Source organism: Alexandromys fortis, unplaced genomic scaffold (genome assembly GCF_014885135.2).
Source record: "Alexandromys fortis isolate MF-2015 unplaced genomic scaffold, M_Fortis_MF-2015_v1.1 scaffold_220, whole genome shotgun sequence".
NCBI lineage: Eukaryota > Metazoa > Chordata > Mammalia > Rodentia > Cricetidae > Alexandromys > Alexandromys fortis.
The window spans coordinates 2,028,284-2,056,001 of record NW_026068099.1 but is presented as its reverse complement, the minus strand read 5'-3'; the positions used below and the strand labels follow the sequence as shown (position 1 = coordinate 2,056,001).

At 51.7% G+C, this 27,718-nt stretch overlaps 1 protein-coding gene across 17 annotated transcripts in view; it reads left to right on the top strand.

Moving 5' to 3' along the window:
- The window catches only part of Tns1 (tensin 1), a 217,421-nt gene extending 194,160 nt beyond the window's left edge, over positions 1–23,261 (top strand). For 11 of the 17 annotated variants that reach the window (XM_050123776.1, XM_050123779.1, XM_050123782.1 and 8 more), the window contains 12 exons: positions 3,456–3,527; positions 5,701–5,899; positions 7,463–8,523; positions 11,274–11,360; positions 12,079–12,210; positions 13,163–13,255; positions 13,927–14,004; positions 15,497–15,568; positions 15,842–16,010; positions 16,695–16,763; positions 17,258–17,290; positions 18,987–23,261. In XM_050123776.1, the coding sequence (XP_049979733.1) occupies positions 3,456–3,527; positions 5,701–5,899; positions 7,463–8,523; positions 11,274–11,360; positions 12,079–12,210; positions 13,163–13,255; positions 13,927–14,004; positions 15,497–15,568; positions 15,842–16,010; positions 16,695–16,763; positions 17,258–17,290; positions 18,987–19,131 (2,210 nt within the window). In that variant the 3' untranslated portion in view covers positions 19,132–23,261. The remainder of the gene's footprint in view (positions 1–3,455; positions 3,528–5,700; positions 5,900–7,462; positions 8,524–11,273; positions 11,361–12,078; positions 12,211–13,162; positions 13,256–13,926; positions 14,005–15,496; positions 15,569–15,841; positions 16,011–16,694; positions 16,764–17,257; positions 17,291–18,986) is intronic. The other 6 variants (XM_050123778.1, XM_050123777.1, XM_050123781.1 and 3 more) reach the window with 1 other exon arrangement.
- The last annotated feature ends 4,457 nt before the right edge of the window (positions 23,262–27,718 follow it).

Genomic DNA, 27,718 nt, shown 5'->3' with positions numbered 1-27,718 from the left:
GTTGGCTCAGGAGGTCAGAAGTTCAGCAAAGACTCGTGGTGGTCATGTACTAAGGGAAGCTGGCTGAGTGGTTCCCATGAGGGGCATGAGGCAGGTGAACCCCAAGGTCCCCTCCAGCTGTGCTATGGTAGATGTTCCCACCTTGGGCCCATGGTTCTGTGTGGCTGTTTCTACAGGGCTTAGTTTGGTTTTCTTAGGCCTGCTTTCCTCTGCAGCAAGTTCTCCAGAGTGCTGAGCCATCTCTCCAGTCCCTTTTGCTGGTTTCTAACCAGCCCATGTGGAGGCTGCAGATCTGGGAGGTTGGGGGTCAAGGCTGCTCTCTGCCAGCCTCATGTAAGGGACAAGCTTTCTCCAGATTGCTTCCCACAACCTCAGTGCCTGTCAGCAGAGAAAGGCCCAGGTCCCTGGTGTGGGTGGCCAACTCAGTACATGAGTGGGCTGTCAGACTCCAGGGAGAAAGTCACCGGCTCGGCATCCAGGCTCTGGGAGCTGTGTTCTGCGTCTGGGTGACGATCCAGAAGAGTGAATATTGACAGAGCCGAAGTTAGGCCTAAGTGTGCTTCACCTAGGACTCTCGGCTTATAAGGCCCTGAGTCTCCTACCCTTCATTTGTCCTTGTGTCAGAGCAGAGGAATTCTGAAGGGAAGGTTTCTTGAGATCCACCCAGCCACGCCTGTGCTTTCAGGGCTGTGTAACTAAGGTCTGTGTTGTGGTGGGGGTGAGGGACCCACCCAAGATCACAGCCAAGAGGCAGCCCAGCCAGACTGCTTTTCTGGGCCTCCTGTTTCCTAGTCAAAGGGCCCTGTCTAAGCCCACCCCTGTTTCCAGACTGGGCTTCCAGCTTGGGAGTGGGCGGCGAGGGCATTAAGGCCACGGTGCCAGTTCAACATTTCTTAACTCAGGCGCCACCTCCTGGGTCAGCCCAGGCCACATTCTTTGTTGACCCTTGGAAGCCACGCTTGATGTTCTTGCTGATACTTTGATGGGAAATTCAGAAAAAGAGGCTTGTGAGGGAAAATGATCAGTGGCAGAATTCTTCCGCTGGGGAAGGAAGAATCTGAGGGATGTTTGCTCTGTTGAAGCTGCTGGGCTAAATACATTCATGGCGTTCTTTTCTTCATCGATGCATTGAGTCAGTCATTCTGTGGGCCTGTTGTGCAGCAGGCAACGGGCCAGGCTCTGGGGAAATAATAACTGTATGATATATATATATATATCATATATATATATGATATATATATATATAAAGCTCATGGACATTTTCATGAATAGGAATAAGAGCTATGTACAAAGCATTTGGCGGGGGACAGCTTTGAGAGACCATGGGCTAAAGAAGAACATGAGGGGTGGATATGCCCGTGAGGTGATATTAACCTGGTGAAAGATAGAGAAGAGGAAAGTGACATACGTGGGTGCTGGGCTTGGATGTCACAGCTTGTGTGTGTGTGTGTGTGTGTGGTGTGTGTGTTTATGTGTAAATATGTGTTTGTGTATATATATACACATATGTGTGTGTGTGTGTGTTGTGTGTGTGAAGGTCAGAGGTTCATGTGGGGTGGCTTCCTCTATTGCTTTTTACCTTATTTTGGGGGACAAGGTCTCTTGCTGAACCTGGAGCTTGTCATTTCGGCTAAGCTGGCTGGCCCATGAGCTTCAGGGATCCTCCTGTCTCCATCCCCTCTCCCCCAGTGCTGGGGTTACAGACACACGCCACTGTTCCCAGATTTTATATGGGTACTAGAATCCAAACTCAGGTTCTCACCCTTGAGCAGCAAGCACATCACCCACTAAGCTGTATCCCCTGAACCCCCTTCCTGAAACTTAAAAATCAAGAAGATGGGTACACAGAGCCAGTGCATGTGTGTTTGTGCATGAGGTCTGGAGTCACAGGCACGAGCCAGGCCATGTGGGGGCCACTGTCACATTATTTTTCACTATTCCTAGCAGCTGAGAGGAAGGTGCTGTGGACTCCATCTTATCAACAAGGGAGGGGTTAGATGACCAAGCAGACTCATAGGGACCAGAGGCATTTGAGAATCTGTCATTTCGGCATGTGGGGGCTGGCCCTTCTGGTGGGTACACACAGTACAAGGGGCACCTGAGCATCTCACAGAGTCCTTCTCTGGGAGGGAAGGAGAGAGAGAGCTTGCCACAACGGATTTCCATGCCAGGTTCTGTTTGTCCCAGTGACTCCATGAGGACAGATTTGTTATAAAGGAAGACGTTGGACTCTGGGGACTCTGATGCATCTGAGATTCTTGGTGATGGTGTTGGGGGGGGGCATCAGGACAGGTGACCTGGTATAGAATTGTCCAGCACCTGCTTTGCACGTGGCTCTGTTTTAGGCCCTGAAGGTCTAAGGATGGGTAAGGTACCTGGGGAGGGCAGAGATCTTACCATGAGCCAGGTCTAGGCAGAGATATGGAGTGGGGCTTCGGGGCTTGGAGGAGGCTATGTGTGGCCCACTCCTAATGCTAGCTCTAGATCTGGGGCTCAAGGAGCTTCCTTGTTTTTTTCTTCTCCACCACCCATGTCTTTGGTATTTCATTTATGTATGTATTTATTGTGGGCTGGATTGAATCCAGGGCCTTGCGCAGGTTAGGCAAGTGCTAGACCATAGAAGCCTTCTCCACACCCCCATGTCTTTTATCTTATTAGGGTGGGCAATGCTGGCCCCTTGTCTTCAGCCAGAGGGTCTTTTCCAGTAAGGCTATGTATTTGAGAATGTGGGTGAAAAGCTGGTAGTTCTGGCTGAAGAATCAGTCACTCCTGTGTTCCCTTGCTCTCAGCCGCCTGCAGCCACTTGGAATGGTTTGGGCTCCTGGAATGTTATCCATGCAGCACCCCCTCCCCCTCGCTGGGCTCCACTTCTCCTGCCCTCCCCAGCTGGGTGGCCTGTGGGTCAGCTGCTCCCTAGGGGACTAGAAGAGGAGGAGGAGGAATTGTGACCCTGCACCTCCACCCCAGGAAGGGAGTGTGCAAGGGCAGAGGGAGGTTGAGGTCAAAGACCAATGTGGACCCAGCCAGAATTGCCATGAACTGGAAGGATGCATCCTTCCCCACATGACTCCATCCTAGGCGGGTGAGTTGCTTTGATTCCAGGTTTGCAGGGAAGTGGAGTGGGCACTCAGTTGGGATAGAGTCGCCGCCTAGGTTGGTTGGGTGCGGCTCTGTTCTGGCTGTGGGCTTTCTCTCTGCAGAATATGGACTTTTTGAGAAAGAGAACTTAGCATAGAGTGTGGTGCTTACCTGATGTGTGGGCTGAGACCTTGGCAGAGGCGCACGGTTCATTCTAGTGGGGCAACTGGGCTGTTGATTGTGGGCCAATCAACCCACAGTAGCAGGAGTGGGAGCTATTCCTACCCACCTAGAGCGAGCTAGTACAGCTGGGAATAGAGGATGGGCTATAACCCCATCTTCTCCCTCCTTCCCTCTCTCCCTCCCTCCCCTGTCAGTAAAGACTCACCCACTCCAGCCAAAAGCCAAAGTCAAAGCCATCTGGAATCATAGGGCAAGCGGCCTAGGGGGTAAGTAGGTAAAATGTAGCCATTGGGGATGCAGATAAGGGTGGAGTGGGGGAGGGTAGGCACATGAGTCAGAGTGCCACCAGCGTAGGCTTCAGCCTGCTTTCCAGGCAGTGAAGATGGCGGAGTGCATGTGTTGAGTCTGACCGCTTCCACAGGGTGACGTCTGGATGGAGGGTCGTGTGGCTCTGAATCTGAGAGACACACAGAGTCCTCTGTGCAAGGTGCTGTGGCTGGTGCCAGGAAACCTTGTCAGGCCAGTGAAGCCTATGGGTAGGATAGCAGGGCTGTCTGGGTGAGAGTGGATGGCTGTGTGGCATGGAGAAACAAGAAAAACTGTGCTGAGCACCTTGAAAGACTTGGAGAACTTTCAGAGGGAGTGGCAGGGATGGAATCCCAGCTTTGGATGGTCTCGTGACCTTTGAGTAACAGCAGCCTGGAAGGCGGTCCACCTGGGCCCCATGCTGGCTGGGCACTTATTTTCTCCAGGTCTTAAACGACTCTTGTCTGGTTTTGTCACTGTGGGTGACCCTGTGAACCTGGCATTCCTCTGGCTCCCATGTTGGTGTCCCCATGAGACTATGGGTTCCCTTAGACCAGCCAGAACCTATATTGTGAGGTTGGAGACTTGGTACTGTCCACGGCTATTGGCTGGCTTTGTGTCCTGGGCTGAGGGGACAGGTTAGGTAGACTCAGTACTCCGTGGCTGCTGGCAGTCCACATACTACCTGTTTTCCTAAAGAAGACTCTGTCGCAGACAGCTGTGCCTGTTGGGTTGGCTGTTGTTTGCGGCCGCTGTCACCATGACAGCTGGGCTGAGGGATTGCGACAGAGACTGTCAGACCATCCCACCTAAGCTATTCGCGGAGAGGCTGACCAGGCGTGTGTCATAGGGCATCGTGTCATCTCCACTTCCAGAGAGCCGGGCCTGGGGAGGCCAGAGTCCACACCTATGTCAGGTTGACCCAGGAATCCTGTGAAGTGAGACCCAGGAATCCTGTGAAGTGAGTGTGACCTGAATAGCTGGAGGGAGCTTTTGCTGGTTCTCCCCACCAGCTGAGCCCCAGCCCGGCGGCATGTCCAGGTGACCAGGGGCTGGGTGTGGATGTCGAGGGGCCTCCCATGGCGTCTGGTTTCTGGACATCCCAGGTAACTCCCCCCTTCCCAAGCCAGGTTTCCCTCCAGGTGAGGAAGCAAGCTTTCGGTTTAGTTACCTCACCTTCCCTTTTAAGGCTTTCCCCTGCGAACCTGGGGAGGGGCTCTCCTACTCAGGCCACTGTAGTCCTGGCCCCAAGGGCTGCAGGGCCTGGCTGTCCCAGGTGGGTTTCATTTCCCAGACTGGCTTTGGTGAATTTTCTGGTTGTGGCAGCTAGGGACCTGTGCTTAGATCTTGTCCCTCTGGGGCAACAAAGATGGTGACAGGCTCCTAGGTGTTGGCAATGGCGTTAGAAACCCAGAGCCCTGATCCCTTCTAGTTAGCATAAGGCTAGCCTCTGAGGTCACGGGGCCTGGGTCATTTTACTCTTCAGGCCTCAGTCTTCTCATCTGTCAAATGACCTGTCTGTGACCAACGTTACTCTGAACACTAGGTATGACGCCTCTCTGTACAGGGCCTGTGTGCTGGCTGTACGGTAGTGGTCACAGAATGTCTGGCTCCACCCAGGCACAGGGTTCTCTACATCAGTCTGGAAGGAATGCCGAGTGTGTTGTGCAGGAATGGGTGGGGTTCTTGCTAATAAGGGACTGGTGAGTCTCAGTGGCTGGCACTGGGTGTTGCTTGACGAGCGAGCTGGGTACTGTCCCGAGACATGGGCCAAGTCAGGTGTTAGCTTTGGAATTGTTCAAGGAGCTTGGGCACCTGGGGACCTGGGTAGGGCTGGGTGGAAATGAGACTGCAAAGGGAATGCCAGCCATGGACAGGCGGTTAAGTCTTTAGGGGAAGATGTTGGTGGCCTTGGATGCAGAGGCGGAGCTTAGAGAAGCCAGTGCCCCTTAAAGGTTGCCTCAGGTTGGGAAGTATGGGCAAACAGGAGCCTCAGTAAAGCACCCCTGGAATCTTGGGGGGGTTCATGCTGCCTCTTTCCCAGGCCGGACTTTGGGGGTACTGTAGTCCCCGGCAGGGTGGGTGGATTCCTACCACACCTGTGTTCATTCTTTGTCCCTTTATTTCTCCCAGAGCCCCGGAGCTATGTGGAGTCTGTGGCAAGGACAGCGGTGTCAGGACCTCGAACTCAAGATGTCGAGCCCAAGAGCTTCAGTGCCCCGGCTGCCCATGCTTATGGACATGAGACACCCCTGAGGAACGGGACCCCGGCTGGCTCCTTCGTCTCTCCCAGCCCCCTTTCAACAAGCAGTCCCATCCTCAGTGCTGACAGGTAAGCTAGGCACGGAAAGAGAATCTGGGCTTGAGGCCGAGGCAGCGGAGGATCTGTGTAGACTGCAGATGGGCAAAATCCCATCCAGACTGCTACCAGGCCTAGGGAGAGGGAATTGCTGGGCATCCAACTTTAGGGAGTCGAGGTGGTGAGCGAGGCTCTCGGGCTGTGCTCCATTCTACCTGAGAGAAAGGAACTAGTGAATAGTCCTTCTGTTATTGATAACCCAGAGTGCAGAAAGCTCCACACATGCAGGAGGCTGCTCTCCTCAAAGCTTCGGGTTGTTAGCTGCTTTGTGCCGTAGCCCCAAGTGCCAAGCTTTTCTGTTCCCACTTCTCAGAAGAGACAACTGAGGCTCAAAGGGGCAGTAGCTGAGCTGTAGCAGAAACGGGCTTCAACCTATGGGTGTAAGTGTCAGAGGTCACGTCTTTCTCCGTTCCATCGACCTGAGTGATGGGTATAGACAAGAGCCACCTGTGCCCTGCACTGGACCAGAAATGAGTGCTTGGAGCACAAAGTGGGGGCGGCTACTTCTAGCTGGGGAGGTAAAGAGGACGTTGAAAAATGATGGTCTTGCAGGAACCCAGAAGGATGACGGGATGTCTTGAGGTGAAGATGTAGGTCAGAGGGACAGAGAACTGTAGTGTGTGGTGTAGGCACAAGGGCTACTCAGGCTTGCATCCCATGAGGGAGGGGCATCTTGGTGGACAGACACTCCTGGTCCTGAGTGAGCCAGACAGGAAGGGAACCCTTTTGTACCTGGGGCCCTGCGCTCGGTAAGGCCCCCTTTTTCCCCCTGGCTCTCCTAAGCATCAGCTACTTGCCTCCTCACTCTATTGGATGCTTACCCTGGTCCCTGGCAACCTTGTTCTTTTCCATCACATCGTCCATGAGCAGAGCTTTGGGTCTAGCCTGTGCCTACATCACAGCAACCTCATGACCAGGCAGAGGCAGCTTGTGCCGTTAGTGAGCAGACGCGCGCGCGCGCGCGCGCGCGCGTGTGTGTGTGTGTGTGTGTGTGTGCTGAAGATAGACCTCCGAATGAGCCAAGATCTCCTAATTTGTGGTACCCACTGTGATTCTGTTTCTTGGCTTTTTGGAGTCACCTAAAGCCCTCTGCAAGGATGATAAACCACCTAGGGAAACTGAGTCAAGTTGAGCCCTAGTAGGAAGGCTTGACTGCCTCTCTAAGTTTCTGTGGTGCTAAGGCCTACACCAGGACAGTTGCCTTCGGTTTCCATGGTGATTGCTTTGCTATGACTCATGATGGGTCAGGAGTCAGCATAATACGGTAAAGAAAGTGTGGGCTTTGGAGTTGGATGCAGCTGAGTTGAAACCTGGCCTTTTAGGCCTTTGTGGTTCTGAGCTTACTGTTTAAATTCTCTGGCCCTTGGTTTCTTTTTCCCATGGATCCATTATGTAATGTATAAAAGCCCGACTTCCTCTACCCTGAGTGGAGCTCTTATTGCTCTTAGTGGTTGAAGGATGCTGTCCACTCAGCAAAAGTCCACTCTTTATTAAATACCATCCACTGACCTTTCTACCTGCTCTCTCTCTCTCTAGCACTTCCGTGGGCAGTTTCCCATCAGGGGGGAGCAGTGACCAGGGTCCACGGACACCCATCCAGCCCATGCTGGACTCCAGCATCCGCTCAGGCAGCCTGGGACAGCCGAGTCCGGCAGCACTCAGTTACCGAAGCTCATCACCGGTGCCGGCTGGTGGCAGCAGCTACAGCAGCCCTGACTACTCCCTTCAGCCATTCAACTCTTCTCCAGAGAGCCAAGCCCAGCCTCAGTTCAGTGCGGCCACCGTTCACATGGTGCCTGGGAGCCCTCAGGCACGACACAGGACAGTGGGCACCAACACTCCACCTAGTCCTGGCTTTGGCCGGCGGGCTATCAATCCCACCATGGCTGCCCCTGGTAGTCCCAGTTTGAGCCACCGGCAGGTGATGGGCCCTGGTTTCCATGGTAATGTGGTTTCTGGCCACCCAAGCAGTGCAGCGACCACTCCTGGAAGCCCCAGCTTGGCCCGGCACCCGGTGGGAAGCCACCAGGTTCCAGGCCTCCACAGCAGTGTGGCCGCCACTCCAGGAAGCCCAAGCCTGGGCCGACACCCCGGGGCTCACCAAGGGAATCTGGCCTCCAGTCTCCATGGCAATGCAGTCATCAGCCCTGGAAGTCCCAGCTTGGGCCGGCACCTGGGTGGATCTGGATCTGTGGTTTCTGGAAGCCCCAGCTTTGACCGACATGCAGCTTATGGTGGCTACTCTACTCCCGAGGACCGACGACCAACGCTGTCCCGGCAAAGCAGTGCCTCCGGCTACCAGGCTCCTTCCACACCTTCCTTCCCTGTCTCCCCTGCCTACTACCCTGGCCTGAGCAGCCCTGCCACCTCTCCCTCACCAGACTCAGCAGCCTTCCGGCAAGGGAGCCCCACACCAGCCTTGCCAGAGAAGCGGAGGATGTCTGTGGGAGACCGGGCAGGCAGCCTTCCCAACTACGCCACCATCAATGGGAAAGTGTCCTCCTCACCCATTGCCAATGGAATGTCCAGTCCCAGTGGGAGCAGCACAGTCTCCTTCTCCCACACGCTTCCAGACTTTTCCAAGTACTCTATGCCAGGTGTGTCTCTTCTCTTACATTCCTACCTGCCCAAGTGTTAGGACATTTGTCCTGGCCATCCCTTGGCAGATCAACTTGGGTGGGTCACTGACTTCTAGACCTGAGTTCCTTGCCTGTAGAAGGAGCTGTATCTTTAAAACATGGCTGGATGGGGTTGTTGTGATGAAGGGGTGCAAGATGGAGGTTGGAATAATGAGCACTAATGGTCTGCTGCTGTTTGAATGGCCATCACTGTTGTAGCCTCCTATTGAGCACATGCTATGGGGTAGCCTGAGCTAAGTACTCATTTAACCCTCCAGTCCCCAGGGAAGTAGGTATTACCTTTGCTTTATATAGGAACACTCTATGGCCCACAGAGTTTCTGTTCTTTGTCTGGCATTATATTGTTAATCAGTGACAGAGCTGACTTCCAATCTGGGCCCATACTACCCCCAGATGAGTGAGTGCTCTTGGGGCAGGGGAGATGGCACAGTGGGCAAAGCACTCACTGTACGAGCATGAGCCCCTGAGTTTGGATCCTGAAAACCTGTGTAACACCGAACACAGTAGTGTGTGCTTATAATCTCGGTACTTCTGTAGTGGGATGGGAGATGGAGAGTCCCCAAAAGCTTGCAGGCCAGCTAGCCTGGCATATGCAGCAGTGAACAAGAGGCCCTGCCTCAAACAAGGTGGAAGGCAAGATCTGACACCCAGGGTTGTCCTCTGACCTCCACATGCAGGTTGTGGCATGCACACACGCATGCACGCACGCACACACACACACACACACACACACACACACGCATGCACTCGCGCGCGCGCACACACACACGCATGCATGATAGGAATGTCTTCAGCATGCATTGGCTATTTGAGGGATGAGGGATACTGTGACTTAACTGAACTTTGACACTCTGCTGTCCTGGACCTCTGTGACTGTTGTCAGCCCCATGCATCAGTTAACCATGGGCCAGGTGGGCGGGTGGGACAGGGCAAAGGTGAGATGCTTTAGCAGAGCCTAGTTTGCACTGACCTGCTTCCTGCAGGATGAGTTCTTCACCCAAGTCTGGTCTCACTCTCTAAACATAAAGTTCAAGGCTTCGGGTGATCCGCACTTTTGCGACCAGACCCCTCGTCCCTGTGTGAAGGGGCCCTGAGGCTACTTGTGTCCAAGGCAGATACAGAAAATTATAAACAGCCCAGGATGGCCCCGTGGCACCCTGACTCTCTGAGTCCTGTGTCCTTCCCAGGTCCTTCCAAGCTGGGACACTTAAAGTGACCCTGCACTCCCCTGCTTCCTGCCGCCTACTGGGGACATCTGGTTCCCAGCCCCAATCCTTGAAGGATGCGAAGTTTCTAGTAGTTAGGAGGACACTTCCTGTTTCCCACCATCTTGCCTACTTAAAATAGCCTCTGGAGTCAACACAGGAAGGCACACAGGACTCCAGCCGCTTCTCACAGCTCCTTAGATCACCCATGACCTGGCTTCAGAGAAGGGCCAGGCGCCTGCAGCAGAGGCATTTCTAGCTGCCTCGCCTGGGAACAGAGATGAGTCCCCTCAGGCCACTGGGGACAGAGCCCAGGTGCCCCTGAGAACCAAGGCCCCTGGCTGCAGCTGCAGGGCCCTTCTCTCCTAACTTGGTGGCATCTTCAACATGGTGTCTTCTGCTTCAGTCTCTCACAAAGGACTGGGGAACTGTGAAAGTGGATTCCACCCTTTTCCTTCTTCCTGCCCCTTTGCGCTTTTTTTCTGCTTCGGACGGAAGGGTGAAAGATTGTCGGTAGAAAGCAAGGCTAAGTTCTGACACTCTGCTGTGTGGTTCAGCAACTACAATTCGAAACAGTCCGGTAGTTATTTCTTAATCAAGGTTGAGGACCTTAGGGGCTCAGAGAATAAAGATATGATAAGGAGCCGGGCATGGCAACACACACCTATAGTCCCCATACTGGGAGGAGGAGGATTGTGGCAAGTTCCAGGGGAAGGCCACCATTGGACTCAATCTTGTCCAGTCCCCCTCCACAATGTAGTGTTTTCAGAAAGAGGCTACAGAGTGACTGAATAGGATATCATCTGACTATATGTGACACCCTCTTAGTGGCCACTGGAGTACTGGCATTCCCTGGTCGAGATGTTGGAGGATGGAGTGCTTTTGACCATACCGATACAGAATGCCACTTTCAGTGTGGGTATCAAGAGGGGATGGGCCACAGGAGAGAGAAGTGGGGAGAATTAACTCAGAATCTGCTAGGCACAGGGAATGGGGTGAGGAAGGGATGCCTGCCAGGTTCTTTAACCACTGAGTGGCCAGGCAACGGCTATGGCTAGCAGGAGGGAGGCTGGGGGAGAAGGCTACTGGGTACCTCCCACGTTCTCAGATGTTTGAGGATCTAGCTTTCTGGTTTATTTCATGGGGCCGACACACACTTGCTAGCTTAGACTAATAGAGGTAGATTCTGTCATAGCAAAGGCCAGAGATCAAAACCCAGATGTTGGCAGAGATGCTTCTGTGTCTTTTGGATCACAGATGTTTCCATATTCACCTGGAACAGTCCCCGTGTGTCTGTTGTCACTTCTCTACTTTGAAAGACATTTGTCATTATTGGATTAGGTCTCACCTGGGTCTGTCATGCCTTTGTCTAAATTTGATTACATCTGCACGGACCCTCTTTTCAATAAGGCCATATTTGTAGGCTTGAGGTGTTAGGATGTTGATGCCTTTTGGGGAGCATGCAATTCAAGGGTAACACTTTCCCTTTGCTTCCTCCTTTAGACAATAGTCCTGAGACACGGGCTAAAGTGAAGTTTGTTCAAGACACTTCCAAGTATTGGTACAAGCCTGAGATCTCCAGAGAGCAGGGTGAGTTGGGGACAGCATTATTGGTTTGGTGGCCCATTGGAAGACATCATGGACTCCCACGCACCATGTCTGCCTTGGGCAAGAACTCATTCCTCCATTCAGGAGGTGGTGGTCACAGAGAGGAGGCTGGGCTCAGAGTCAGAAAGGAAAAAAAGCACTTCCCATGGAAAGGGGTGGGGCTGTTAGAAGCAGATCCTTGGAGTGGTCAAGCAAAGTCTCGGCTTTCCCTGGCAAAGTAAAATGCCAGTCAAGGCATCTGAAACTATGATATGGAGGATATTATTATTATAATTATTATTACTATCATAATCATCATTATTATACAGAAAGAAAAACCAAAAAGCCAAGTTTGGTATGTAGGCCCGAGGGTGAAGCCCACCTCAGGGTCACAAGGAAAGTCCATCATGGTAGAAGGAAGGTCAGCAGGGAGGGCCTACAGACCCTCTCTTTTTCTGGAAAGAGATTACAGAGCCCACATTTCCCAGTCACACACTGTCTGCTTCCTGTCATGGGGCTGTGCTGAGTAGCCGCTACAGATGGCACTGGCTCTCTCTGGCCATCAGCAGAAGACATTTGCCTTGCTTGGGACAGGAGGGCCCTCTGGAGTGCTTGCTTATACCCTGGCATTGAAGAATGTCATCTCAAGAGAAGAGAGTCCTCTCAAGCCAAGCCAGTGCCACTGGTTTCTTGATGACTCCTTTGCCACCTCTCATTTCAGCCATTGCACTCCTGAAGGATCAGGAGCCAGGGGCCTTCATCATCCGTGACAGTCACTCCTTCCGAGGGGCCTATGGGCTGGCCATGAAGGTGTCCTCGCCCCCTCCAACCATCACGCAGCAGGGCAAGAAAGGTAGTGTCTTCTCCCCGCCAGGCTGGGGCTTCTTGCTTTCTTCAGAGCCTTGGGTACTGAGCAGGGTCCTCACCCACCAGGGATGGTCCTTAGAAGATGGAAGACAGTGAGGGGTGGTTTGGGGACAGCAGTCATTGGAACTTGGTGTATGTGGGCTGTTTCCTGGAGGGATGGAAGAGAGTGTCGCAGGCTTTCTTTTGGGACAACAACCAGTTCCCAAATAAAGACACAGAGACTTAATATCAGTTATGAATGCTCAGCCTTAGCTCATGCTTGTCCCACTAGCTCTCACAACTTAATTCACCTGTTTCTCTTCATCAATGTTTTGATGTGGGGTTTTTTAGTTTTTTTTCCTTCTGTTGTCTTACTCCATGTCTGGCTGTCTGGCATCTCTCTCTCTCTTTCTCCCTAGTTCTCACTTCTCTTTTTTCTCTTCTCTGTTCTCTTGAGCCTAGATTTCTTCTCCTACTTATTTTGTCACCAGCCCCACCTATCCCGGTACTGCCTAGCTATTGGCCATTCATCTTTTCATTAGACCAATCAGGTGCTTTAGGCAGGCAAGGTAGAACAGCAACACATCTTTACATAATTAAACAAAGCACATGTAACACACTTTCACATAGTTACAGTACTATTCTGCAACATAAACAAATGTAACAAACACATCTTTACATAAAGTAATATTCCACAATATAAACAATTGTAACAAAAACATCTTTACATAAAGTACTATTTCACAACATAAACAAATGTAACACATCTTTACATAGTTAAAGTACTATTCCACACAGAGGAATGAATGGTGATCCTCATCCACAGGACTCTGGCCACCTTGCCTCAGTAACCTTCTCTCCCATCTCACCCTATACACTGCAGAGGCCATGAGACAGTATTTTGGGGGGGGGTGCTTTGACAATGAGTGACCAATTCTGTTTCCTCTTTTCCCTTCCAGGAGACATGACCCATGAGCTGGTGAGGCACTTCCTGATAGAGACAGGTCCCAGAGGAGTCAAGCTCAAGGGCTGTCCCAATGAGCCAAACTTTGGTGAGCATCTTGGCTTGTCATTCTGATCTCTATTCTGGTCCTCAGAAGGTCTGGCTCAACTTATACCTATCTTACCGCTGCCAGTCCCCCTGGGCATGGCTTGGGCAGAAGGAAGGAACTGGGGCTGTTTTTATAAAGTTTTATTGAAACCTGGCCACACCTCCTGGTTACATACTGTGCACCGTGGCTCCTCCACTCTGCCGGGTCTTGCTCAGTTGAGGCCGACTGTCAGTACATTAAAATAACCGCAGTAAGGACGGCTGTCCTTGGCTGCCAATATGTGAAAGTCACTATCTAGCTGTCATGTCACTCTGGTGACACAGCAATCCTGCACGGGAGCTGTCATTCTCCCTTTTTTGCACATGAAGAATGTGTAAGTGCCACTTAAGTCCTCTAGATAAATGACAGAGCTGGGATCTTATGTCACCGTTCTGATGGGGACATAGGGAGCATGGCTATCAAGGAAAGCAGTTAGGTCCCCTGGGAATTCTCAGTGTAGTGGGCAGGTTTTCAGTTTCAGTGGGAGTGGTGATGAGGAAGCTGGGGGCTGGGATGTGGCTCAGGAACATGCGACAGATACTGGGAAGGTGTGGATGGATGGGGTGGGGTTCCCTGTGTCCCTTTTCCAGTCTCTCTTCGTCACTGTCTTGGTGTGCTGTCTCTCCCTGCAGGCTCCCTGTCTGCTCTGGTCTATCAGCACTCCGTCATCCCACTGGCCCTGCCCTGCAAACTGGTCATTCCAAGCCGAGGTAGGAAATACTCCCTCATGCTGTCTGCCCAGAATGGAGCCAGGACGGAAGCAATACAGGGCACCCCTCCCCCATCTCTTACTTTTTTTTTTTAAGGAGGAAATTAATTGCCCATTAATTACCAGATTATTCTCAAAAGTACTCTGGCTGTTTAAGAAATTTCACACTGAATTCTCAGAACGAGGACAGTCACACGAGGATTATATCCTGGTACATGAGAGAACTTCTAGTGTCAGGTGACCATTTCTGTTCATCCAGTTTGACACACTGAATTATTAATTACCATTGGCCAACATTATTAGCTTAAAGGTTCAAATGCAACTTCAATAACATTAGTAACCACACAATTTAGACACTAATTCAATTATATTTGTATGGAATTTACAAAATCGTTTGATATTTATATCAGATAAACCAGCAGCTCTCAGAGCACAGTGCTTAGAGTTGCCGCAGCCATCCTGGGAACTTGCTAAAATACAACTATTTTCAAATTTGTAAGAAATTCTGGGTCAGATACAGGCCTGGGGCTGCTTGCAGATCTCTGGCCTTAGCAATACAGGAGGCTGAGCCAGGCGGATCACAGGTTTATGACCTGCTCTGGCTGCAGAGTGAGTTTAGTCCCATTGGGCAACACAGAGAGCTCAGAATAAAAAGAAAAAAAAGAAGCGGGGTGGTGGTGGTGCACACCTTTAATCCCAGCACTCGGGAGGCAGAGGCAGGCAGATCTCTGTGAGTTCTAGGCCAGCCTGGTCTACAGAGTGAGTTCCAGGACAGGCTCCAAAGCCACAGAGAAACCCTGTCTCAAAACAAAATAAAACAACAACATAAAAGGAAAGAAAAGGAATAAAGATGTAGCCCCACGACAGAGCACCCCCTGTACATGTGAGATCCAAGGTGCGGGCTCCAGTGTCAGCACAGGGATGCAGGGATGCAGCACACCTGTGGACTATGCCCACCGTCTGTATCCTAGCACAGCTGTGTACCAGCATATATGAGCACTGACACAAATATCACTCAACTCTTCTTCCTCCTATTTTTCCTCCTCCTCTTCCTTCTGATATTCTTTTTAAGAGTTAGGGTTTTTTTTGTTTTTGTTTTGTTCTGTTTATTGATTGATTTTTGCTATGTAGACCAAGTAGTCCTTGAACTCACAATTCTCCTGCCTCAGTTTCTGAAGTGCTGGATTATAGGCACACACCACATTCCTATTTCTGACCGCATACTGACGTGGGTGCCACCATTGTCGTCACCACCATCCGTTTTTAGGAACTTAGCAGGTGCTGCAGTGGGGATCAAAGCCCAGTTCTTCTGGACTGTAGCACCTCGCAGCAGTGTGCTGGGATGGGGAGTCATTTTATATATGCAGCGCTGACTGCCAAGACCCGCTGTGAGAAGAGTATCCATTGCAGAAAAGCATGTGCTTGCCTTTGGCCCAGCCAGACTCGTTTTGATTATTGTAGGGCTTTAATCTCTAATTGAATTTTTGTCTCAGACCCCACAGATGAATCAAAAGATAGCTCAGGCCCTGCCAACTCAACCACCGACCTGCTGAAGCAAGGAGCAGGTAAGTGTCACCCAAGATGGAACCGATGCCCAGGCCTGCTTTCCCACCTCCTGCCCGGTCCCCTCCTGCAGGTGCAGGCTGGAATTTTCTCCCAGATTTCGTTTTTGTGTGCAATGGTTTTGGCTCAAGGCTTGCCTGAAGTTTGTTATCCACCTACCTCTGCCCAGTGGCACTGAGGGATTGCCTGCCACATACCAGTCCCCGTGGCTCCTGAGGGATTGCCCACCGCATACTCTAGCCCCCGTGACTCCTCCTTGGTTCCATTTCTTCCAGCTTGCAATGTGCTCTTCATTAATTCTGTGGATATGGAGTCACTCACCGGGCCACAGGCCATTTCCAAAGCCACGTCTGAGACTTTGGCTGCTGACCCCACACCAGCTGCCACCATTGTTCACTTCAAGGTCTCTGCCCAAGGAATCACACTGACTGATAATCAGAGAAAGTAAGCCTGCCTGCCCATCTTTTCCTCCAACCCTCATTTATCCACGTTCACATGCTCTGACGATCCCTGTACCTATTGCCTGTTTGTGCGCTGTGCATCCAAAGTGAATCCATCCATCCATCCATCCATCCATCCATCCATCCTCCACCCATCCACCCACTTGTTCATCCATCTACCCACCCACCTAACCAACCATCCACCTATCCATTCACCCACCAACTTATCTACTCTTGCATCCATCCATGTATACATCTGTTCATTCACCAAACCATCCATACATTGTGAAAGCATGTATGCATCCCTCTATCCAACGTCATCCACTCATCTATCCATACTTCTAAAGAAGTGGCCTGCTTTGAGCATGTAGAATACTGATGAAGAAAGGTCCTTGATTTGAAGAGTAGAGGCTTTCACACTGTGAGCTCTGTTCTCAGCCCACTTCCTTCCTCTTCCACAGTTCCCCATTTATCATTTCTCAGTTCCAGTTATATGGCGCATCTGTCTGTCCCTGTGTGGGGCTTAAGTCCTGGTATGACACTCTCAGGCCATCTTATTCATAAGGAGAGGCTTATGAACCCATGATAGGCACAGTGATGGGAAGGTGGCCTGCCCTGCAGGTGGTGGCAGGTGTGAATAAGCAGTTACTCCCATACTCACTCTGGCCCTCTGATTTCTTTGCCGCAGGCTCTTCTTTAGACGGCACTACCCCCTCAATACTGTCACCTTCTGTGACCTGGATCCACAAGAAAGAAAGTAAGTATCTTTTTTTTTTCAGAATGAGGTTGGATATTTATTTAGTGGGTTTTGGAGGGGGAAAGGAGAAAGGAAGAAGAGCAGGGATGCAGGGGGAGGGGAGAGAGAGACAGGAGCTGCCTCTCCAAGAGGGAGATGGAAAGGGAGAATGAAGGTAAGTATCTTATAGGCTTCTCCTTCCTCTCCCCTGAAGTATGTGTGTGTTGTGTGCTGGTGTATTCTTGTCTCAGCCACAGCGATGGTTTGTCCTGTGCACTGAGAACCATTATGTTGACAACCACTCTAGTCTCCTCCCCAGACCTGCGGACTTTCCACAGACTTCATTCTGCTGTGTCTCCTCCCTACATGGGAGGTGGGCTGCAGCATCCTCTCCATTTGGATTATCCTGTGTGTGATCTTAGGGATGTGTCTTCTGGAATGGGGTCTCCTCTGCCTTCCCTTGGCAGAGCTCCTGAAACAGACACATTGGCTTACCGCAAGCATTTTTTCCACAGGTGGATGAAGACAGAGGGAGGCGCCCCTGCTAAGTAAGTGTGGCTTCCCCTGCACTGAGCTGGTTGACCCTTGAACTCTGTGGGGAAGTCAGGGACAGGGACCAGGGACGGGGACAGGCTTTAGGCCAGGGTCTGATGAGGGCCTGTATACCAAGGTCTCTGAGATCAGGAGAAAGGGAATATGGCCCACATCTTGTTGCTAACAGAGACATGTGTCTAGGCATGGAGTTGGCTTTATGGAAAGAAAGAATACTTAAAAATGGGCTTAAGTGACAGGTGCATTTTGGCTAGATAGAAATGGGTTTAGGGGTAGGGGAGGCAACCTCAGAGGAAGGGGTTGTGTGACTCTCAGACTGCAGGCTCCCAAGGACAGGGTGGGTCTGTCAGTTGCTAACAGTTGCTGAAGGAAGAAATGGAGGCCACAAGTGTCTGGAGTGGGCCAAAGAGAGAGCACCTTGCTTGGGAATCTTAATCTGTATCAACAGGGGACTCCAGAGGGGCTGTGTAGGAGGGAGGATGCCTCGGCCTTATGTAACCTTCATAGGATCAAAAGGCACCTCACATTCTTGTGCCTCCCTATGCCACTGAATCTCTTCACGCTACTGCCAGACATCAGACAAACCAGAGTTTGCTGGCGTATCAGATGGCAACGTTCAGAGCAGGCCCAGTTGGCTGGGCCTCTGTCCTAGCGACACAGGGAGGGAGATAGGCCTGTGTGTTTCTATTCTGGGCACTCAGAGATGTCCTTTAGCCTGCCTTGGTCACACATGCCATTCCACAGACACAGTCAACCTGGAAAGGGAAGTACCCTGACTCATCCGGTCATTATCGCGGGCCTTCAGGTCCTACCACAGAGTAGAGAGAGTCAAGCTGTTTGACAAACAGGGCTCTGTGTGTGTGTGTGTGTGTGTGTGTGTGTGGTTTCTTCATCATGTGTGTGCTATGTGGATATACAGTTACTGTGTGTCTCTTGCGTAGGTGTGAAGAGGGCGTGTTTGTGTATGCGTGCACAGACACACATGGGCAGGCAGAGGCCAGCCTGGCTAATTTTAGCTGTGGGTGCCATGCATACCCGGCCGAGGGGTTTCCATCGGCATTTCCAGCTGTCCCGATTTCCCCATCTCGCTCTAATTAGCAACACGCCGGCTGGGAGGGGCTCTGAGCTCACATTCTGTTCCCTGCTCTCATACTTTTAACCCTGTTTTGCAGAGGGCGAGAGAATGCTGGGTCAGTCCCATTGGTGTCGGGGGAGCAGGGGATAGGTGTGGGGTTCCTTACCCCTCCTATTTTCAGGGCTTCCCAGCTCCCAGAGCTAGCTAGGAGAGAGAGAGAGGGGGGGAGGGGTAGAGGTAGAGTAGGGGAGATGGGGACCTGCTTATGTTTGTCCCTGACCACCTGGGAGATGTATCCCGTAGAAACCCTCAGACTGGGGTGGGGCTGAGAAAGAACCCAGGAAGCTTGGCTTGGTTTCTTCCTTACACCCTTTCTAACCATCTTGTCACTTGTACCCAGCTCAGCTCCCGCCCCCTCTCCCTAGGGGAATGCCACCTTCCCTGAAACAAAGCAAACACTGTCCCAGGACTTGGCTTTAAGAGCTAGCCCCAGTTCTAGATGCTTGGAGAGGCATGGGGGGTGGGGAAGCCAGGCTGGCCCGAAGCAGGCTTTCCAGCCTGGGTTGCCCTCCAGAGCCTGGACTCCTTACCTAGGCCCCCTCTCCTGCCCCCTCTAGGCTCTTTGGCTTTGTGGCCCGGAAGCAGGGCAGCACCACGGACAACGCTTGCCACCTCTTCGCAGAGCTTGACCCCAACCAGCCTGCTTCTGCCATCGTCAACTTCGTCTCCAAGGTCATGCTAAGTGCTGGCCAGAAGAGATGAATCCTGGAGTCCTTGACCAAGGCTGGGGCACTGGGGATGGGGCGTGTTGGAGAAGGGACCTGTGAATCCTGACCACCATAAATCCAGAAAGAGGACTTTTGGGTTGACTGTGGAGAAGGGCAAGAAGGAAGTGCAACATGGGGGAGAGGGACGTGAATGGTGGAGGGGAGGGAAAAGGGAGGAGGAGAAAGCAAGGATGGAAGAAAAAAACTCAGAATCCCCTGTACAGATGGAAGCCACGCCTCCCAAAGCCTCTCCAGCTAGCTGGGGGCCCGGTCTCCCCTCTTCCTCTGAGAGAATTGAGCCCCCACAGGGAACACACAGGCCTCTTTTGGTGGTGGCGGGGGACCAGATTTCACAGAGCAGTGACAAAGCCTGTTCTCCCTACCCTCCTGCCTTGAGAGAAGAAGCTGAACCTACTTCTCTGGAGGTAAGGTTGCTAAACCCAGTGACCAGCGTGTGACATCAAGCGGTGACACTTTTTTATATTTTGCTCACCTGAGGCACCCATGGTCTGTGCTTGCTCTGACTTCTTGTTGCAGGGTGTAAAATGCTCCCCCTCTCCCCGTGCACTGATCACTGATCGATACCTGCCTCTATCCACTCGAATTACAAACAGCTCTGCTTGTCTGTGACCCTTGTGATACACACTGACCAAAGAAGGCTAGGGATATGAGGTGGCATGGCGCCAGGGCAGAGACAAGCTGTCTCCTGAAGGAGCATAGCCGAGTCCACTCTCTGTTCCTACGACTGCCCTCTAGTGGCCCTGGGGCCCTCCAGCCTGTCCCCGGTAGCGACCCTGGTACAGAGGGCAAAGTTCGCCTGCTGCATTAGCCTTGCTCTGTCTCCTAGACTGAAGCTGGGCTGGAGGAAGAAGCGATGCCCATGGTTTTGGGAAAGATAGCCGTTGGGGAAGGGTGGCGTCTTTCCTTGGCTTGCGGAGAGTTGGACATGCGCACTGATAGTGTCCAGTGTTGGTTGGGCATGCGCACTGATGGTATCCAAAACTCTGCCTTATTCCCTTCTCGCAGCCTGATTCCTGGGCCGGGAGTGCCAGCACTAGCTTTGTCCTTGCTCACCTGCTTGAGGCCCACTGGGGAACGGGAGCTGTGCCTTTCTGACCTACCCTGTCCTACATAGTCTTTATGTTGGCTTATCCCAGGAGCCTGCTCCCCAAAATCCTGCCCAGGGCACCTGGGGAGGTCTGGAGCCCGTTTTCCTCTCTGTGTTTTGGGATCTGACGGTTGCGGATCCCTTTCTGGCTGGGCTGCCCAGGGTGACATCGGAGCACCTCTGGGGATGCTGCTGGGGAACCACGTGGTCCTCCTACAATGCCAAAGCTTCCCTGTTCCCCTTCTGCCTCAGTCTCCCCAGCAGAACCATGTTGCCTGTGGGACAGAGGACAGAATGTATGAATTTAGGCCAAAGGTCCTATGGTCCATTTGTGGGGTTGGGAAGGCCCCTCTCACCACTCAGACCTCCATATAAACCCAAGGAGGTCCCTAGGGGTGGTATTGTACTGATATATAAATATATATAATATATACATGAGACATACTGATAGAATCTGTAAGCTAATAAAAATATAAGAAAAGGTTAAAAAAAGAATAGGTAAATTGACAAGAAATATTTATTGTTTTTTTCCCATATTGCTTTATTGCCCCTGGCCACAACCTGTTTCCTTTTCTTTCCTAATCTGTAAGTAGAGCCTGAACTGCAGGTGTCTTTATCCCAAACAGCTCAGGTCTGGCCTTGACCTTGGCCTTGGTCTTGGCCTCCCTATGCTCAGTCTGGGACTTAGAGGATAACACGCTCTGGCTGTTTAGTTTTGGCAAGCAGTAGCCCAGCTGCCCACATCCTGGATGTGAGGATGGCTGCATCCATCGCCCAGGTCTGAGCCAGCATGTGTTTGGGACGCAGGTGTATGGCCGTGGTTGTGTGCATTTCTCGGATTTTTCCCCCTCTGGGGAGCTTTGACTGTGTGGGCGTTGTTTAGAGGAGCTGGAGAGAAGAGTGGGGATCATGAGTAGAGGCCCCTTTGGGTCCCTCTTCCCAAAGAATAAATGGGCTTAGTGATCAAGGTCCTTCTAAAGTGTCCTTCCCTCTGAGATAGTCAACGCTAATGTCTCGATTACCACTTTCTTCATTCCTCAAATGAACCCCACTTCTTCCCAGGTTAGAAGAAAAATTCCCTCATCCCCTTCTTTGTAAATACCCCCATCCCGCCGCACAGCCCGAGGAGGCTTCTCCCGGCTGGAATGTTCACGCGAGCCTTTGAGGAACATCAGAGCCTCTGCACCCTGCCTTAGGCCATCCCCCAGTCAGCCTCGAGTCTGGGGTCAACCTTCACACGAGGTGTCACCTTCTCAAGCCATGTGTGAGTCATGTGAAGAACCGAGGTGGATGCTGGGAAGTGGGTGCCTCCTTCCCAGCATGCCTGTAGAAGGAATGAACACCTGAGTTTGGCTTTTTTGGAAGGACGTCGGAGAAGGGGCCTCAGTTCTTACACTGGGAACCGCACTGTAGTCTGCCCTCTTCCTCACTGTGATTCTCACAGGTGGGTCTTGCACATTCATGCACGCACACACAGGTGCACACACGTGCACACACACAGAGACCACACGCACTCTCACCCCTCCATATGCAATCTATTCTTGCCAAAGATTTCCTTTAAACACGAATGCTTCTCTACCCATCGTTTTCTGTGTGTGATCTGTTTTGTTCTGTGTAGTTGAGTCTGTATGTGAGCAGGGAGAGTGCTGTCTGCTTTTAACCGTGAGTGAAGGAGGGGTAAGGAAGACGAACATGGCAGCCTGTGATGCCATCAGTGAGACCCCTCAGCTACAGCCCAGGTCCATACTGCCTCTGGCAACTCAGAAGATTGCTGAGGTTGGCCTGTGGCCTCAACCTCCCGGATTATCTGGAGGTGAGCTGACAGAGAGGGACACCTATTGAACCAGGTTTGGGGAAAGGGAAGGCCCCCATAGTTCCAGGGGGTAGGGGTGAAGAGCTGGGCTAGAATACAGTAGACAGGCGGCCCCTAAGGGAAGGCTGGGAAAAACTAATAATTGGATACTGAAATCTCTATTGTGCTACTGTGGACCCCTGGCTCCCTTGTCCAGCTTTGTCTGAGGAACGAATTCACATTTGAGGTTTGGAACGTACGTTTCCTGGCAGCTTAGATAGTTTTGGACACGATTGTCAGAATTTCTGGTACACCCTGGCTTTGGAGAGTCCCTGGAGATACCTGTCTTGTAGTGTAGAGAGGACACTGTGGCTGTGCGCCCCTCTAGAAAGGGGCTGTCAGGAGAGGGAGAGACCCTGCACCAGGCCTGAATAGGGATGAAACAGGTTCCTTGTGCTGTCTGGGAAATGCAGGAGAGACAAGTCAGTAAACAACATCCGTCCTGCTTTGGATTTCTTCTCCGTCCTACCTCCCGGGGTTTCTGGCTCTCTTTCCCCAGCTTCAGATCTTGGGGAGATCCATCCAAGGGAACCAGCCCTCTCTTGCCTCTATGCCTTGGTCCTTAAAGAGCTTGGACCCAAAGCTAGGGCCACCTCTGCACATAGGCCTTGGCAGAAGATCTTGAGATCGGTGTTTCCATGGTCAGTGGTGACAGGATGTATGTGCGTGTGTGTGTGTGCAAGTGTGGGTGTGTGTGCATGGTTTGCTCTCTGTAGGGAGCTTCGAGTGGAAGGTGGAGGCGGTAGATGGAGGGATGTCAAGTTCAGTGCAACCCAGTAGTGAGAAGAACCAGGAGGTGAGGCCTGATGGTCCACGGATTAAGTAGTGTTTTAGTGCTGGCAATGGAGGAGATAGCCACACGGGATAAGGCTCTGCAGGCCTCTTCCTTGCTGTCTCCTGTCTCCTCAAAGGGCTGAAAAGTTGGAGGATCTCAGTTGGTTTCCATGCCTGGGCCCCTCACGGCAGCAAGGCCATGGAAGTGCGACACACTCATGTGTCTCCTCGTCAGTGTTCACAACCCAGTCCTCCCTGTGAGCCCACATCTGGCTCGTATGTGTGTGGGCACGTTGGGGTGTGCATATGGTATCTCCCCCATTTTCTTTCTTCCCTTCTTTCATTCAAAACAAATGTAAGAAGTTCCTTATATACTGTTATCTCAACCCTGCCTCCCAGGCCCTCTTCTGGGAGACCCATACCTAGAGTCCATCTTCTGCCCCCCACCCCAGCCCTCTGCTCCCCACCCCCTGCCCCCCAGCCCTCTGCTGTGTATTTATAGATGGAAATATACTTTATATTTTGTATCATTGTGCCTATAGCCTCCGCCACCTTGTATAAACCCTGTTGTATGGCAAGTGTTCCGGATATGAATGTATTACACAGAAGCTACCCCCTCTGTACAGCCGCTTGTCTCTTACAATCATTGTATGGCTTTATAAATGATACCGTGAAACACGAACCAGGGCTGTGGTCTAGCTGTGTTTGGGCTCAACTGTGTCTTCACTGGGCAAGAGGGGTTTTTCCTGAGCACCAGAGGTGAGGGTCTTCGGTGATGCTTCTGGGAGCCCAAGCAGTGGCCCCCACCCCTCATCCTGTTCATCCGAACTGTTATTCGTCTGGACTCCCAGCTGAAAAGAAGTTCAAAGAATAAAACAAGGAGTGGATTGACCGCAGTGGCTGTGGAGCACAGGCAGAGCTGGGTCCGGGAGCTCAAATGGCCAAAACAGGAACTTTGTCCCCATCTGTCCAGGTGTGAGGCCCCTCCAGGCTTTCATCCGCCAGCTTGACCGTTCCCCTGAGAAGGGAGCTTCTCAGGATGCTCTAAGCCAGAACCTACACAAATCCTCATTGGCTCTGAGAGAGCCGGCTTGAGCTTGGAACTCTGGGCGACACAAATGCCTTAGGGGCCTTCTGAAACCACAGGATGGCGGATGGGCCATCCTGGAGGGCTGTGGCTTCTGAGAGGAGTGCGCAGAAGCCACCAGGCGGGACACCTGTGGCCACTGGTACTGTGTGAGCTCACTGAAGTCAGGAATTGTGGGTGGTGCACTGTGGGCATGGAGAGCTTCTTGGAGGAGAAAAATTTCCTGGCACCCAGCTCTCTGCTCCACGGAGCTGTCTGCAGTCAGCTGATCAGAGCAAGCATGGCCACCTTCAGTGCAGCCCAGCGGTGGGGCTTTGGGGGCAGCCTCGACACACTTGTGGGTGCTGAAACTTCTTGACACTCTTCAACATGATTGAGGACCCCAGAGAGCTTTTGTACAGACTCATTATACCTTTTGATTTTTACACAGTAGAAGTTAAAACAGAACACTTCAGAAACACAGATCCACGCATATAACAATACTAAAATGACACACTGAGTGTGGAAATGAAGGACATTTTCTAAAGTAAGCATTAGGTAGTGTTGTTTGGCATGGTTTGAAGGCTCTGGCCTCTGCTGTTTTCTGTCACTCCTTCTGCTGTGACAGGTCCTTGGAAGAGACTGTCTCTTTGGGAAGAAAAAAAAAAAGAACAAAAAGACCAATAGTGGCCTAACAACATGGTGAAATGGTTCTGACCTCCCAGTTCCTGAGGAGGGTTTCAGGGACCCCAGGCTCCCTGACCATTCTCTGAACACCACTTATCTACAAGAGACCCAGCCCTCCGGAGAGGCAGCGCCTAGCTGGTGGGGACATAGTGCGCCTGTATTCCTGTTGCCTGCCAGGTGTCCTGTCCCACATCCTGAGGGATACACCAGGAAACCAGGGCTCTGGGAGTTACCTTGTCTTCTCTGAAAGGGTTGGAGCCTGAACCAGCAGGCACAGAAGGGAATTTTCTCAGTCAAGCAGGTGTACCTGTCTTCATGCCCATCCCACAGATGAAAAGACTGAGGCTCACGGGGTGAGCCAGGCTGTAGACCTTCCCTCTAGGTCCTTCCTAGCACAGGCCTCTCTAGGAGATACTAGCTCTGGTGAGTAATGGGCACAGCTCAGGTCGTCCTGGTGTGACAGGCAGGCGGTCGGGGTGGCTTCCCAGGGAGAAAACAGGGCTCTTGGGCTTGGAATGGAGGAGGTCAAAAGGCCGTCCTGTGTTGCCACCCAGAAGCCCAGGAATGTGATGACCCTGAGGTCCGAGACTTCCTTGGGGTCCAGGAACTCTGACTACGGGGCAGGGGTTGGTCAGAGGCTAGTTCTGGAAGCCACCAAGAAGGCCACCAAAGAGAGGGCAGAGGGTAAAGGGGTGGGACTGGGCACAGAGGCAAAGAGTGCATCCCTCCTCTCTCCTCATGCCCAGTTTTCAGATTAACTGAATCCTGATGGGGTCCCACCCTAGGGTCCTATGTGGTCAGTCTCAAGTGGTCATGGACAGTGTATCCTATCTCTGGCTGGATTCTTCGAAGAATGGGATGGATAGGTAACAAGGGGAAGAGAAGGAGGTCCATGTGCCGTGCAGAAATAACAATTTAAGTGGGAAGCTAGAAATCGAGGAAGCAGGACACTGTCAACTGAGAGAGGCTGGAGCATCCAAGCTCTGAGACTTCAGCGGGCTTTGGGGTGCCCAGCGGAGAGGATGCCCTGTGCTTTTGATAGATGGGCTTTGGGGTGTCCCTGAGATGGCCAGCAAGCATTATAGCTTGAAAACTCTCAGAAGGCCTCGCAATGCCAGGCCGGAGCAGTCCCATGCATTCCGTGTGTTTGTTCTGCACGGATATGCTACCCAGGGGCCAGCAAGAATGGCAGATCTCCAGGCTGGGGTTACAGATCTCTGGAATAGGTCTTGGATGTTAGAAACAGTTGCAGGGATGAAGGAATTCCTTTCTGTAGCCAAAGTACAGAGTCTTGGGGTCCTGAGGCAGGAAAGAGGCCCCCTGCAGCCCCTGGTCTAGTCTTGGGGGCTTCTTTGAAGGAGCCCCTTCTGAAGCCAGAAGAGGAGGGAGGGCAGGATGAGAACCCAGAAGAAGACTGGAGAAACTTTCCACTGACCACTCACAGCCTGGGGACAAGCCTGGGTATTAGGATTGTTTTCCATATATCTCCTCTACACAGAGTCCAGGAACTCTGAAGACCTTTGCTCTGGGGAGGGGGGTAGGGAGTGCAGCAAGTAGGGTCCCCTTGCACTGCTGTGTCAGACAAATGTCTATGTTCTGTCAATTATATTTTAAATAAACTCTGGTTGGCCAGTAGCCAGGCAGGAAGTAGAGGTGGGTCAATGAGAACAGGAGAATTCTGGGAAAAAGGAAGCTCCTTACGCAGTTGTGAGCCTGACACAGAAGAAGCATGATGTGATTGCCCCGTTGAAAAAGGTACCAAGCCATATGGCTAGCATAGACAAGATTAATGAGCTAATATAAGTTATAAGAGTTAATAAGAAGCCTGAGCTAATGGGCCAATCAGATTATAGTTAATATAGATCTCTGTGTGATTTCTTTGGGACTTAATGATTATGGGAACTGGGAAGGACAGAAACTCTGACAAGTATGCCCTCAGTCAACCCTGCTGAACCCTGACAGTCCACCCTCTGATGTGGGAGTGTCATATCAATCTGTTGATTTCATTGGTTGAGCAATAAAGAAACTGCTTGGCTGGCCCTGATAGGTTAAAGCATAGGTGGGAGGAGTAAACAGAATAGAATTCTGGGAGGAAGAGGAAGTGAGCTCAGACCCGATAGCTCTGCTCTCTGGAGCAGAGACGCCATGCTCAGCTCTCCCGGGTAGACCCGACAGCTCTGCTCTCTGGAGCAGAGACGCCAGGCTCCCCTCTCCCAGGAATCTCCGACCCAGGATGGACAGAGGCTAGAATCTTCCTGGTAAGCGCACCTTGGGGTGCTTACACAGATGATTAGAAATGGGCTAAATTAATATATGAGAATTAGCCTAGAAGAGGCTAGATAGAAATGGGTCAAGCAGTATTTAAATGAACACAGTTTGTGTGTTGTTTTTTCGGGCCTAAGCTAGCCAAGCGGCCGGGGTGCTGGGGACGCAGCCCCGCCGCTCCTATTTCTACTCCTCACCCCTTCAGTGGACATGATGCTAGGATTCTTGACACATTCCAGACATGGAAGGGACCCCAGTGCCTCTCCTGAATCCCTTGGGCCAAGTTCCACAAGAAAGGAGGAACTGGCACCATGGGTTAGGGGTAGGGCTCTTGGTACCTACCCTCTAGTCCTGAGACCACGATTGCAGGGCAAGGCTTCCATACTCCTCCTGCAGGATATGTGGAATTGATCCTCATGACCAGTGAAACCAAACACTGTCTTCTTACTGCACTTCATTTATCCACCACCTGTCTGTCTGTCCATCATCTACCTATCTATCATCTATCTATCTATCTATCTATCTATCTATCTATCTATCTATCTATCTATCTATCTATCTATCTCTAATGAGTCGAGGTCTCATGTAGTCAAGGTCAGCCTTGGACTTGCTATGTAGCTAAGTCTGACCTTGAATTTGCTGTATAGCTAAGTCTGACCTTGAACTTGCTATGTAGCTAAGTCTGACCTTGAACTTGTGATTTTCTTGCCTCCATCTTCCAAGTGCTAAGATTGCAGGTGGATTCATTTTCACCCTTTCTTTTCTCCAAAGGAATATTTTCAGTAGTCCTCAGTTTCTGACAGTCCAGAAAACAGCATGGCCCATTCGTA